Here is a 14,734-nt window from a genome sequence, read left to right on the forward strand (position 1 = left end):
ATCTGTCAGTGCAGAGTTTTTAAATTAAGGCAATTTAAACCTTTTAATCTGGGACTAGGATAAGCCCTGTCCGGAAACAACCCCATTGTGTTTTATATCTAAAAAAAGTCGCAGCTCCCCGTTTACTCGCATTTGTTTGCAGGCTACTCTTGCCACCGCTAATATGGCGCCGCCGCTGACATATCGCAGCAGCTGACAAAACGGCCAATGCGCGGTGCGCTTGCCCGTCACACCACTGTCACGTGACCGATGGCGTCTTACCAGTGCAGTGACGCAATAGTGAACTATATCCAATCGCATGAACCGCGTGTAGGATTGAGAAGTACGAGGAAACGAGTTAACAACATTGAAAGCAGAGGGACTCCTCTTGAGAAATCAAACAGCGCGCTCCGGATACATGGCGGGAGAGACATTTACTAGATCGGTAAGATCCGTTGGGTTCATATGATTACGCTGCTCGTGTGCTCAAACTGTCTGATTAGTGAATAATTGGACACTTGTCCTTGTCCAGCTTGCCAATGCAGGGCTGACCCTGAATCAGTGCAGAGGAAGCATAACTAGAAGATTTCTAAAAGCATGCCATGTATTTTAACAAGCATAAGGTTTAAATCACAAGTCTATTGCTGGATTTAGGTTTGGAGTAGTTTTGGGGCAGGACAACAACTATGTGTCACTTTCATTTAACATTAGACTTTAACCTACAGTTAACCATTTGTGAAACAGTATGCAAAGTAAAATCTTTTTAATGAGAAACCTATAAAATAGTAATTTACCACTATATTAGAAATAATAGCAAAGTTCACAATATAACGTGCTTTGGTTCTGCTGTAAATGGTATACAGTGTAAATACATACTGTAGATGACAACTTTAGTGTATAAGTTAGCAGTGCTGTAACCACAGATTCCTCATCCTAAATGTATAGTTCACTGAAAAATGGAAATTCTGTCATCATTTACTCATCCACAAGTTTTTTCTTCATTCTGCTGACCACAAATAAATATATTTTGAAAAAACTGATCTCAGGCACCATTCACTTCTATAGTATTTATTTTTTTCTACTATAGACGGTTTCAGCAGTAACAACATAAACACCGTACGTAACTTCCGTAACTTTGTGATTTGTATAGTCACAGCGTGTACAAACAACAAGGTGACATGAGACACAGCTATATTTTAACAGTGTACATACTGGGAACTACACCCTCAGAAGACGAAGCACTGCTACTTGGGGGGAGTGATTTGCTCGTAGCACCCGAGAATCCTCCTGGTGAGGAGCAGAGAGTTCGGTCAGAGTTGTGCAAATCACTCCGCCCAAGTAGCAGTGCTACACCCTCTGAGAATATAGTTCCCAGCATGAACACCGTCAAAAGATGGATGTGTCTCACATGACCTTGCCATTTGTACACACTGTGACTATACAAATCACAACACATAAATAGTAAAATGTTCGCGTTATTTTGTCACCCATTGAGAGCAGTTTGCTAGCTGGAGCCACCCACCTCCAGTCCCTGTGCCAAGCCAAGCCAGCGGGGGGCTGCGTCAGACAGAGCCACAGCACACACGGATATGATAATGGCATGCATGGACCCATCCAACTCTGTGGGATACGGCGAACAAGCTAAAATCCCAAAGTGTGGGCGTGTTCCTTAAAGGGTTTTGGCAGATTACAATTACATAAGACATTTCTTCTGGGAAAGTGATTTGTTGTGTAAAGTGTCTTTACAGAACAAAGGCAAAGGTCTTTGTGCATGACATTGGCACCGGAGCTATTCCTGGATTGTACAGTGGAAAGTCAATGTTTTAAATGAATGAAGAGGCCTTTAAACTGGAGCTTTGTCCCTGACCTAACTCCACAAATCAACCAGTCCGAGTAAAGACAATTTGTTCCCTGCTTCTATAAACATTCCCTCCTTTTTCACAAGTTTTCTACATGGCCTTGATGGGAAACCCTTTCATCCATTTTGTGGTGTTTTATAACATATCTCGCAGATGAGGTGTAATGTTTACAGTAAAGGTTAACCTTTCATTTCAACAAACCTGGCAATGGGTGTCCTTTTAATATAATTTAAATTAATGTTTTTTGAGAGCAGGGCTCTGTCTGTAAAGTTCATGGGACAAACTTTTTTCAGGTCTAGTGAGTATTAGTACAGACAGAGGACCTACTGCACATGCCTTTCTTATCCCAGACACCACATCGTGGTTCCTGGATGTCCCCTTGATAACTGCCTTGTTAAATATTTGACCACTGTTTAGTTCCTGTAAATTCACTTCTTCTTCTTCAGATAAGGTTGTGTCGTCGTCATTTGGCTCTGTTACAGAGATGTCCTCAGTCCATAGCTCTCCAAGTACCTCACAAGTCCTTCTCTTCACTCAGGTGAGACTCCAGTGTTGTTCATTTTGTATGAAGAGTGTCAAATGTCAAACAAGACTATCAACAATGGTCCTGTTATTATTCAGACTTGTTCAAGAGCATCTTTATAAAGATTCATTTTTCCTTCCTCTAGAGTTGTAAAGAGTCACAGACTCTTTAGGAAGTTACTGTTTGGCATCTCGGTTGGCGTGCCATTCGTAGTCGGGTTCGGATATGTGGCCTCCGATCCCAGAGAAAGGAGGAAGATGAGGATACTAGCAGAGGGAGTCGGGCGCTTCTGCAGGTAAAGAGCATTGTCAAATAAACAAGATAGAAATACTGTATGCCCAAAATTTTAACTGCAAGACTGAATTACTGTAAACTGTATTGTGCACTGATATATTGGCCTATAATCTGTATTGGCAGATAAAAGTATTTTATCTCACTAGCGAACATTGTCCCATTGTTTATAAACAGCCGATGATCAGGCAATCAAAAGTGACGGAATACGTATCAGAACTCATAGGTGTGGTTTCCCGGACAGGGCTTTTCCTAGTCCCCAACTAAAATGCAAGTTTAAGCTGCTTTAATTTAAAAACACCTTGTCCTGACTAATTTGAATAATAACACATATGGGTGACATTGTTTTGTCTTAAAGGAATATTCCATTTTCTTAAAAGAAAAATCCAGACAACCCACTCACCACCATGTCATCCAAAATGTTGATGTCTTTCTTTGTTCAGTCGAGAAGAAATTATGTTTTTTGAGGAAAACATTGCAGGATTTTTCTCATTTTAATGGACTTTAATGGACACCAACACTTAACACTTAACTCAACACATAACAGTTTTTTTCAACGGAGTTTCAAAGGACTATAAACAATCCCAAACGAGGCATAAGGGTCTTATCTAGAAAAACGATTGTCATTTTTGACAATAAAAATAACAAATATACACTTTTAAAGCACAACTTCTCGTCTAGGTCCGGTCCAGCGCAACCTAACGTAAATGCGTAGTGATGTAGGGAGGTCACGTGTTACATATAAAACGCACATTTGCGGACCATTGTAAACAATAAACTGACACAAAGACATTAATTAGTATCAGTTGACATACAACAATGCAGGAACGGTCCTCTTTCTTCACACTTGTAAACACTGGGGCGGAGTTTCGTGTTCGTCTTCTGTGACCTCTTGACGTGATGATGTATTGCGTGGGGTCACGCTGGCGCATCACGACCTGATCTAGACGATAAGTTGTGCTTTAAAAGTGTATAGCTGTTATTTTTCTTGTCAAAAATGACAATCGTTTTGCTAGATAAGACCCTTATGCCTCGTTTGGGATTGTTTATAGTCCTTTGAAACTCTTCATTTTAATTCTTCTTTCACATCAGATCTCTCTATGTCGGGCTTAAGATATCAGCCGACTACTGGTGGACGTCTAACATTGCTCTGCGTGGTATGGATGAGGTAGGTTTCACAGCCCTCTCATAATGTTTATGTATTGTAATGTTTGGGTATTAGTTATATGCTGGGTTGAAATCAAAAAGTTTTCATGAAATTACAAAATAGCACATCCAAAATTGTTATAAACTATAGGTAAACAAAGTTATGCGGGGCCAACGGATCTTGACACCCAGCCGATAAACACAGTGCAAAAACATTACATTCAATGCATGAACATATACTGTATATGGCAGTAGAGTGTATATGAATGCACACACACTAACCATCCCAAACACTTTGTTCAAAAGTATTTCTGTCCTTTTGCCAGAGCAGTCCAGATTATTCAGAGGTTATGTCCGCCTGTCATCAGAGAGCAGCCAATAGCATGGTAGAAGGGGCAGTTCAGAACGGAGGCTTGTATATTAAGCTGGGACAGGGCCTGTGTGCATTTAACCATCTTCTACCTCCAGAATACATCAGCACCCTTCGTGTGTTAGAGGATAAAGCTCTCAATAGACGATACAAAGAGGTAAGAAGGTTACGGAGTAAGTACATACATGCATATGTAGAGTCTAATTGTGCACAAATCATTGATGAAAATGAATGAAATCAAATTAAAATTATATTTACATATTTCATGTGTTTTTTCTAGGTAGATGCTTTATTTCAAGAGGACTTCAACACAACTCCAGAAAACTTGTTTAGGAAGTTTGACCATGAGCCTATGGCTGCTGCCAGCTTGGCCCAGGTTCACAAGGCAGAACTGCATGATGGGACACCTGTGGCTGTAAAGGTGTGTTATGTGCATTCAACATGAATGAATTTACACAAACGTGCAATAAAAATAATTACCTGGAATTGTCGGGTGATCATGAATCTTGGGCTGACGTTTTGTGCAGGTGCAATATATTGATCTCAGGGATCGTTTTGATGGTGACATCAGGACTTTGGAGATTCTGTTGGACATAGTGAAGTTCATGCACCCTAGCTTTGGTTTCCGCTGGGTATTACAGGTTGGTGTGTCAGTTACGGTTAATTGAAATGTTTTATTGTCATACACTGAATTACAATGTAACCGTTATGATAGCATATACATCATAATAATGTAAATACATTAATTATGTATTAAGGCCAGGCTTAAAATGTAACACATACACACAACTTCAAAGCAGTTCTACAGAAATGTTTGCTATGAATAAAAAATGACCTGTAGTAAAAAAAAAAGAGGGCCTAACACTGATCCCTGTGGCACTAATAGTCTATATGCTTTGTTTTTGATCTGATCTCTGTTTACACAAATTAATAGAAATCAAATGGGTAGCACCCACACAATGATAATGCATGCCCACAAATGCCAATGTTATTCTCAAGGAGAATGTCGTGTGCTATGATGTCCGTACAGAGCAAAATTAAACGTAGTTGTGAGAATGCTTTTTCTAATATTTCTGAATTTGAACTAATTCACCGGGATCAAGCTGAGGTTTGATTACTGTTAGCTTAAGAGGCCCTTGACCTAGTAAAGGTTCAATGCCTCTTCTGTACACAATATAAATACTGCATATCGCAGCAGCTAATCCAACTGTAGCACCAGTTGTTCTTACTGTTAGACACAACAATTTTATAGATGCTCACCCATCTCATTTCTTATGCCTCCCTTCATCCTCATAGGATTTAAAGGGAACATTAGCCCAAGAGCTGGACTTTGAGAATGAGGGCAAGAATTCTGAACGCTGTGCAGAAGAGCTGAAACACTTTAAATTTATAGTTGTGCCAAAAGTATTCTGGGATTTCACCAGCAAGGTAAGAACCTTCATGTTCTGTTTCCTTAAGCCTCGCATACATACAAGAAATGGACATAAACTATCATTGTCTTTCTGTATAGAGAGTTCTCACAGCAGAGTTCTGTGAAGGATGTAAAGTCAACAATGTCGAGGAAATTGAACGTCAGGGACTGGGTCTGAAAGATGTGAGTTTAATGTTGTGGTTATTATTAAGTTATATCAAGCCCATTGTCTGTTGATAATGATGACAGCAGCATGTTCTGGCTGTTTTTCAGACGGCTGATAAGCTCATCCGCACATTTGCAGAACAGATCTTTTACACCGGCTTTATTCATGCTGACCCACATCCTGGAAATGGTACGATTACAGTGATGTATACCTGTGCTTATGGGTAATATGCGTCTTCCTCAGTGGGTAGAAGGAACAAATGCTGGTAGTTTTGCTCTTTAAAATATAAATTACAAATAATTACACAAAAAAAATGATGATCTTTCATGTCTTCATTGAGAACAACCAAAAAACCTCATAGTGCTTGTGGATAAAGAATGTGAACCCTTGAGCTAATTGGAGTCAGGTTTTAGCACACCTGGAGTCTTGTTAAAGCAACACTAAAGACTTATTGCTCTTTGCTCCCCCTACAGGTTAAAAGCGTAATTGTTCATTACCACTGTCGTAAATACTGCAGCATAGCTGGCTCTGATTGGATTGTAGGTCTGCCTTAAAGCAAGTTTTGGTAGTTTTCACTCGAACTACAGGACCACTACCCGACGGTTGGAAACTTCTTTAGTGCGGTTTTGGCCGATAGAGGTCTGCAAAGCGAATGTGAAAGTGCTGTTCACCCTGTTTTGAGTGGATGAACCACTGAAACTTTTTTGGAAACGTTATTTTAAGGTAAAAAAAAACTCTTTGGTGTTGCTTTAAGATAATGTGGAGTTAACAGGGAGATAATACGTTTGTAGTTTGCTCTGCACAAGAAGAACACGCTTATGTGAGCCATGCCTCACCAAAAAGAGCTTTCAGAGGAGCTACGATTAAGAATTGTTGCTTTACATAAAACTGGAAAGTTTTTTCAAAAATGTTACCAGTCTACAGTTAGGCAAACAATCTACAAATGGAGATGCCTTGGGACTGTTGCTACTCTACCAAGAAGTGGGCGCCCAGTCAAAATGGCACCAAGAGCACAATGAAGACTAATCAATGAGGTAAAGAAACAACCCAAATGACAGCAAAAGATTTGAAGGCATCATTGGAACTTGCTAATATCTCTGTTCATAAGTCTACAATACGTAAACACTGAACAAGCCGGGTATCCATGGCAGGACACAATGAATGAAGCCTGTAGTTTGCAAAAGAGCACACTGGCACTCCACAGCAGTATTGGCAAAATGTTTGCTGGCTGATGAAATTAAGATTGAATCTGTAAAAAACACACAAAGCTACATCTGGCGTAGAAATGGCACAGCATATCATCATGAAAACATCATGCCGACTATAAAGTATGGCGGAGGAAACATCATGATCTGGGCCTGCTTTGCTGCATCAGGGCTTGGCCAGCTTGCAATAATTGATGGGAAGATGAATTCTCAAGTATATCAGACAATTCTTCAGGATAATGTGAGAATGTCTGTACGTCAGCTGAAACTGTGTGGAAGGTGGGTGATGCAACAGGACAACCCCAAAACACATAAGCAAGTCCACAACAGAATGGCTTCAGAAAACAAAATCCACCTTTTGGAGTGGCCAAGTCAGAGCCCAGACCTCAACCCAATAGAGATGCTCTGGATTGACTTGAAGAGAACCATACACACGAGACGTCTAAAGAATATGACAAAAATGAAGCAGTTCTGCTAGGAAGAATGACTAAAATTCCTCAACAATGTGCAGGTCTGATCAACAGCTACAGGAAGCGCCTGGTTGAGGTTATTGCTGGTCAACCAGTTATTCATTCTAAGGGTTCACTTACTTTTTCCACTGCCATTTTGAATGTTGATTGTCTGTCAATACCCCTGACTTAATGAAGAAATGTATTCAGAAAACCATGAAATTCCAACTTTTACTTGCAACTGTATATATGATCTATATGTTCTTTTGTCAAATGTATTCATGAATGGTGCCCATTTCAGTGCTGGTAAGAAAAGGTGCAGATAAAAAAGCGGAGTTGGTTCTGTTGGATCATGGACTGTATGAACACCTCAGTAAAAGGTAAGGTAATTCATGTCAAATAAAGGTCAAAATCACTGCACATGAAACAGAAGTACAGTAGGTAACAGAAAACTCTCTATCAGTGACAGAGTGGCTCTGTGTCATCTGTGGAGATCCATCATCCTGCGTGATGAAGCCGGTATGAAGAAATATGCAAATGAGCTTGGGGTCAAAGGTAAAGTAGCTTTTACAATCTACCTTCAACCTAGATATTTGTGACCTACTTTCTTCAGCTGAACACAACTAAAGAATTTTATTAAAAAATGCCATCCAAATGTTTTATAAAAACAAAACCACTCAAGTCAAATTGGCTATATTTGTACCAATAGCCAACAATATACGTCGTATGGGTCAAAATTATAATTTTTTCTTTTATGCCAAAAATCATTAGGATATTAAAGGTGCAGTGTGTAATTTTTAGAAGGATCTCTTGACAGAAATGCAAAATAATATACAAAACTATATGATCAGGGGTGTATAATGACATTTTATAAAGAACCGTTATGTGTTTATTGCCTTAGAATGAGACGTTTTTATCTACATACACAGAGTGTCCCCTTACATGGAAGCCGCCATTTTGTGCAGCCATTTTTCTACAGAAGCCCTTAAAGGAACACGCCCACATTTTGGGAATTTAGCTTATTCACCGTATCCCCCAGAGTTAGATAAGTCCATACATACCTCTTTCATCTCCGTGCGTGCTGTAACTCTGTCTGACGCAGCCCCCGCTAGCTTAGCTTAGCACAAAGACTGGAAATGCATGGCTCCAGCTAGTATACTGCTCCCAATAAGTGACAAAATAACGCGATCATTTTCCTATTTATGTGTTGTGATTTGTATAGTCAAACCGTGTACAAATAACAAGGTGATATGAGACACAGCGATCTTTTAACAGTATACATACTGAGAACTATATTCTCTGAAGACGAAGCACTGCCGCATGGGCGGAGTGATCTGCTCGCAGCACACGAGAAGCCCCTGGTGAGGAGCAGAGAGTTCGGTCAGAATTGTGCAAATCACTCCGCCCATACGGCAGTGCTTCGTCTTCAGAGAATATAGTTCTCAGTATGTATACTGTTAAAAGATCGCTGTGTCTCATATCACCTTGTTATTTGTACACGGTTTGACTATACAAATCACAACACATAAATAGGAAAATGATCGCGTTATTTTGTCACTTATTGGGAGCAGTATACTAGCTGGAGCCATGCATTTCCAGTCTTTGTGCTAAGCTAAGCTAGCGGGGGCTGCGTCAGACAGAGTTACAGCACGCACGGAGATGAAAGAGGTATGTATGGACTTATCTAACTCTGGGGGATACGGTGAATAAGCTAAATTCCCAAAATGTGGGCGTGTTCCTTTAACAGACAAACTTTTTTACTAAGTTGCATTGAAAAGTAACTTCGCGTCTGTTGCCGTGTTATAACAAATAGAGGGTATGCATTGACGTCACTTTTCCACGTGACCACACGGAAGCTCACCCGGTTGAGTGGCAAAACGTGCAACAAAATTGCTGGTTTTCATAGCAGCTGCTGCGAAAATGCCAGTAAAACTGACTATTATCAGCTTAAATTGAATTTAGTTGATAGCAGAGGTGGACAATACTTGGTTACATTAGTTCCATTTTCCAAGCATCTGTGCTTTATTAGGATGTTTGTATTGGGAAAAATGTTACTTCACTACATTCTAAAGCATAGATATAGATGCATATTAAAATTTATTTAATACCTAATTACATTTAAATTGTGTACTTTAACTTGAGTAAAAGTATGTTAATGTACTTAAATATTAAATGTAAAACAAAAACTTATTATTTATGAAGTGTAATAGAGTAAAAATTTTGATAATATGCTTTGGACTGTATGTTTTCTGAAGAAAAACACGAATAAAATACAAATACTTGAAAAAATATGTTTAAGTAGAAAGTAAAACCTCTGCTTGATAGTGACCCTAGCAACTTATCAACCCATCTGCGGACGTTCGTTGGCATGAACGATCAATTTACTTCTCCTTTGGGTGTTTTTGGCAGTCTGTAAAACGATAGCTCCGAATTCTTGTTAAATCTGTTAGCGCAGACATCGCACAACAGCTTTTTCCCATTTCGACCCTTTTCCTTGTGTTTTCGCTGATTTCACGCTGTACACGAAGGCTTCCGCTCTGTCTTTTGCCACTCAGTGGGCGTAACCACAGTCCCTCTCGCCGACGGTGACGTCATGTGCATACCCTCTATAACAAAACTGCTTTGGTGTGTCGCATAGACGTCGTCATCGTCTTGCTGCCCCCTCCCCGTTTTGTGATTGGTGCCCTATTTCAGGGGCGAAAAGGGACATAGTTTCCATGCTAGACTTGCAGCGTGAATACATTTGCGCACAAGGCAGCATGGGGGGAAACCCAGGCTAAACTTTAAAGGCGATTTTCTCAATATTTAGATTTTTTCTAATAGTTCCATCTCAGCCAAATATTGTCCTATCCTAAAAAACATACATCAATGGAAAGTTTATTTACTTAACTTTCAGATGATGTATCCCAATTTTACCATTAAATAGGTTTTGTGGTCCAAGGTCACACTTATGTCCTCACAATCAGAAAAATGAGACCCAAATGATTATCCAAAAAGCACATACAGTATATCCATCATCATTAAAACTCCACTAAAATCATGACCCACGACTCGCAAATACATGTATGTAAATGTTTTAAAGGCGCTCTAAGCGAATTGACGCGTTTTAGACCATAAAACATTTTTTGTTACATACAGCAAACATCTCCTCACTATCTGCTTGCTGCCTGTCCGCTGACCAAACTGTAAAAAAACGCGATCTCTGTAGACAGCTCAGGCTCCACAAACTTCAATATCAACATAGTGGCCAAACCTAGCACAACAAAACATAACAAAGTGTTCCAGCCAATAAACGACAAGAAGGATTTGGGGGTGGGGCGCGTTCATGAAAGCACGGACGGGAGAGGGAGGGGGAGGCGTTAGCTACGCTCCGTTTGTTTGAAAACAGTTCAAACATCAACAGGAAGTGACGTCGCACATTATTCGCTTAGAGAGCCTTTAAGATGCATCTTAAAGTACCGCATCTCATGGTGAAACATAATCAGTAAACAGTCAAATTTCGTCTTTGTGCACATAGAAAAATAGTTAAATGAAATGCTTATATGTCAGTAAAATAATCTTTGTGCAATAATGTCAGTTTATTTATACCATCATATGTCTCTTTGAACACATCTCAGAATACTTCTTGTTCTGCGAGATGCTCTTGCAGCGGCCAATCAACATGTGGAATCTGGGCCTGGGTAACATCATGACTCGAGAGGAGACCACCTACATGCGTGACATGGCCAAGAATCGCTTTGATGAAATCATGCAGGTGTTAAAGTCAATGCCGCGGCCCATGCTGCTGGTGTTCAGGAACATTAACACGGTCCGATGTATCAACATCACTCTGGGAGCTCCAGTAGATCGATACTTTGTCATGGCCAAATGGTAAGAGACCGCAAACAAACTCCAATGATTTATTGACCGTATTATCAGCAGAGTTAGTTACAAGATCCAAATATCTTGTTTAAATATATTGATATTTGACTTTTTTTTGCAATTGACACAATTGACACAATGATGCAAGCCACACTCAAACTTGTTTGCTTAAATATTATATTTATGTAATGCTTGTGACTTTTAATTCAGATATTGTAGTGCTTTCAGTTTGAATTCGTACTAGTTGTGGTTATTTGTTTTAGTGCTGTGAGAGGATGGGGCAGAATACAAGCAGATCACACCCGCTTTCTGCAGGGATTCACTGTCTTCCACCATTTCTGGTCCTTTTGGGAAAGCATCAAGTTTGAATTTGCTTTAAGGTGATGACAGCTTACACACATTGTAACGTTACTAAGTATTATTTTATGTAACAGCAAATCACAAAAAATGACTTAAAGGAATAGTCTACTCATTTTCAATATTAAAATATGTTAGTTAAGGTAATAAGACTTGTTGATACATCCCTCTATCATCTGTGTGCGTGCACGTAAGCGCTGGAGCACGCTGCGGCGCTTCGATAGCATTTAGCTTAGCCCCATTCATTCAATGGTACCATTTAGAGATAAAGTTAGAAGTGACCAAACACATCAACGTTTTTCCTATTTAAGACGAGTAGTTATACGAGCAAGTTTGGTGGTACAAAATAAAGCGTAGCGCTTTTCTAAGCGGATTTAAAAGAGGAACTGTGTTTTATGGCGTGGTGGCACTTTTGAGAGTACTTCGCCTTGCCTGAAAGTCCGCTCCCCTTCTCACTCTCATAATGGGAGAGGGAGGGTGTTACTGCGCTGAGTCGAAGTACTCCCAAAAGTGCTATTACGCCGTAAATTATAGTTCCTCTTTTAAATCCGCTTAGAAAAGCGCTACGTTTTATTTTGTACCACCAAACTTGCTCGTATAACTACTCGTCTTAAATAGGAAAAACGTTGATGTGTTTGGTCACTTCTAACTTTATCTCTAAATGGTACAATTGAATGAATGGGGCTAAGCTAAATACTATCGAAGCGTCGCAGCGCGCTCCAGCGCTTACGTGCACGCACACAGATGATAGAGGGATGTATCAACAATTCTTAGTTAAGGTAATAACATATTTTAATCTTGAAAATGAGTAGACTATTCCTTTAAGCTGGGTTTTCACATCTATGCATTGTGGTTTGAATCTCCTCCTATGCTCCTCCAGGTCAGAGATGGCGCTAATGAGCATCAGTCGCGCTCTGCTTCAGCTGCTGTCTTACTGTGGTATCATCACGCTGGACCAGGATGTGTATCAATATCTGAAATGAAGCTTCATTGACCACATACCTCATCATGACACTACTTCAGTGTGCCTAAAGCCTTTAAAAAAAACCCTGTGAAACACATTTCATGCTGCTTTACACGCACACACAGTGCTTTATCAATGATTTTTCTTTCATTATTCAACCACACTCGGCTCTCAGGAACCTCTTTCTGTGTGCTTGTACAGTTTTATTTGGATATAAGCGCTGATCTGGTTGTAAAGTACTTTTAAGGGATCGCTGAATTTCTTAATGCTTTCGTGGTTAAGTGGTTTTATTTATTTGATAAAAGTACACACATTCCAGCATCGTATCGTAGTTTTTGTCCAACTCCATTGACTTGTGTTAGATGTGCTGTGAGGTACGGTATTACTCCGCGCCGGGAACGTTGTTTGTATTCTTGCAATTGGCAAAGGCGGATTATCGCCACCAACTGGGCTGGAGTGTCTATTATTTAAGCTCTCAGCGGAAGAATATACGGGTGTGAGGCGTTTGGAAAAATAGGTCCACAAGTTTACAACGAATGCTAAAACACCTGTTGGAAAGCATCTTTTGCAGCGATTTTTGTGTGAGCATATCAGTGAACACCCCTGACCACTCGGTGAGTTTCACGTCTTTGTAAACGAAAGTTTAATGGATTTTAGGAAGGATTGTTCTAGTGCACCTATACACACATTGTAGAGGTGGAAGGTGAAACAACAAACACCCGAAAATTCTCGGGCCAGCATCATATGTCCAAATTTCAGTCAAAACCATTTTATTTCACCATAAACAATCTGAAAACAGAGCTTTAAGTGTAAAATACCGAACTTGTCCTTTAAATGGAATTATCAAACAATTTCTCATAACTTGATCTATTTCTCTTGAAATATTTCAATGCAGTATAGTATTTTATTATGGTATTGACTCTTGACTGCTGAGAATCCTGTGATACTTTATACTTGAAAAGGCTATTTTATCAAATAAGAGCTGTAAGATGTAGCGAAATTGCCAGGATATTGCAAATGTGCATATCGCAATACACAGTGCAATGGTTTGCAATAGCTGAATATTTTTAATACATCAAAAAGTTATGCATAGTCGTAGTTTTAGGTCAATGCAGATAGCAGAGAGACTGATGCTTTGTTTTCTTAGAGAGAATGTGAAACATGATGTTATATGTGACCCTGAAACCAGTCATAAGGGTCCTTTTTTAATGAGATTTATACATCATCAGAAAGCTGAATAAATATGATTTCCATTGATTGACGGATTGTTAGGAATTAATATTTGGTCGATGTAAAACTATTTATCCACTCACAAAAATAAAGTTTTGATATATGTACGTTAGAAAATTCACAAAATATCTTTAAGGGATATGGGCTTAATATCCTAATGATTTTTGGCATAATAATTAATTTTGATCTATGTGTTAATGGCTATTGCTACAAATATACCTGTGCAACTTACGATTTTTTTATTATTCAAATTGATTTTACAAACTTAAATACATCCTATGTGAACTGATTCTTGGATAACTTTCGTTTCATACAATGAAATTGTACATCTTTATTCTTGTAATTTTTCATATTTTAATGTGGCACTGAACACTGTGATAATTTGAAACGCCAGAAATTCATTCTGGGAATAAAAAATGTCATTTTTAACCAAATGATTTTCACAACAGCTTTCAGTGGAAACAAGTAAAGAATTTATAAGAAAACTTTCATCTATATTCATCCTGCAAAGACATTGATAAAAACTTTTAACCAAAAGCCATTTTACTACAGTCAGTAGTTAAAAAAAATGTAATGACTGTGAAGCTGTGTATGGTAAGGCACTGACCTTATTTGTGATGTAAAGCTCAACAATTAGTTTGGGAGTCTGTCATCAACATTAAAGGTCACGTTCTTCCTGATCCCATTTTTTAAACCCTAGTTAGTGTGTTAATGTTGCTGTTAGAGCATAAATAATACCTGTAAAATTATAAAGCTCAAAGTTCACTGCCAGGCGATATATTTTCTTTCTTTCAAAGCCTACAGCGAACGGCCGGTTTGGACTACAGCCCTCCCGAATAAATGACGTCAATATAAGAGTGTTTGACTAAACTCCGCCCACAGGAATACGTCAGTCGCCAGCTAAGCACAAACGGCTCTGATAA

At 39.2% G+C, this 14,734-nt stretch overlaps 1 protein-coding gene across 2 annotated transcripts; it reads left to right on the forward strand.

Moving 5' to 3' along the window:
* Positions 1 to 264: 264 nt before the first annotated feature.
* Positions 265 to 14,245, forward strand: adck5 (aarF domain containing kinase 5). 2 transcript variants are annotated; one of them, XM_055220636.2, is made up of 15 exons: positions 265 to 424; positions 2,285 to 2,376; positions 2,507 to 2,656; positions 3,745 to 3,820; positions 4,125 to 4,325; positions 4,449 to 4,589; positions 4,696 to 4,809; positions 5,465 to 5,596; positions 5,679 to 5,762; positions 5,853 to 5,934; positions 7,701 to 7,779; positions 7,863 to 7,954; positions 11,017 to 11,269; positions 11,524 to 11,640; positions 12,498 to 14,245. In XM_055220636.2, the coding sequence occupies exons 1-15, from the start codon at positions 398 to 400 to the stop codon at positions 12,598 to 12,600; spliced, it is 1,743 nt and encodes a 580-aa protein (XP_055076611.2). In that variant the 5' UTR covers positions 265 to 397; the 3' UTR covers positions 12,601 to 14,245. The 2 variants fall into 2 exon arrangements, with proteins under 2 accessions (XP_055076611.2, XP_055076612.2); XM_055220637.2 differs by lacking the exons at positions 265 to 424; positions 2,285 to 2,376 and having other exon boundaries at positions 2,517 to 2,656; positions 4,130 to 4,325.
* The last annotated feature ends 489 nt before the right edge of the window (positions 14,246 to 14,734 follow it).

Source organism: Misgurnus anguillicaudatus, chromosome 20 (assembly GCF_027580225.2).
Source record: "Misgurnus anguillicaudatus chromosome 20, ASM2758022v2, whole genome shotgun sequence".
Lineage (NCBI taxonomy): Eukaryota > Metazoa > Chordata > Actinopteri > Cypriniformes > Cobitidae > Misgurnus > Misgurnus anguillicaudatus.

Coding starts and splice junctions, on each gene's coding strand:
- adck5 (XM_055220636.2), top strand. CDS start 398: ATGGCGGGAGAGACATTTACTAGATCG. Junction 7,780..7,862: donor TATGAACACCTCAGTAAAAG/GTAAGGTAATTC, acceptor ACTCTCTATCAG/TGACAGAGTGGCTCTGTGTC. Junction 7,955..11,016: donor AAATGAGCTTGGGGTCAAAG/GTAAAGTAGCTT, acceptor AACACATCTCAG/AATACTTCTTGTTCTGCGAG.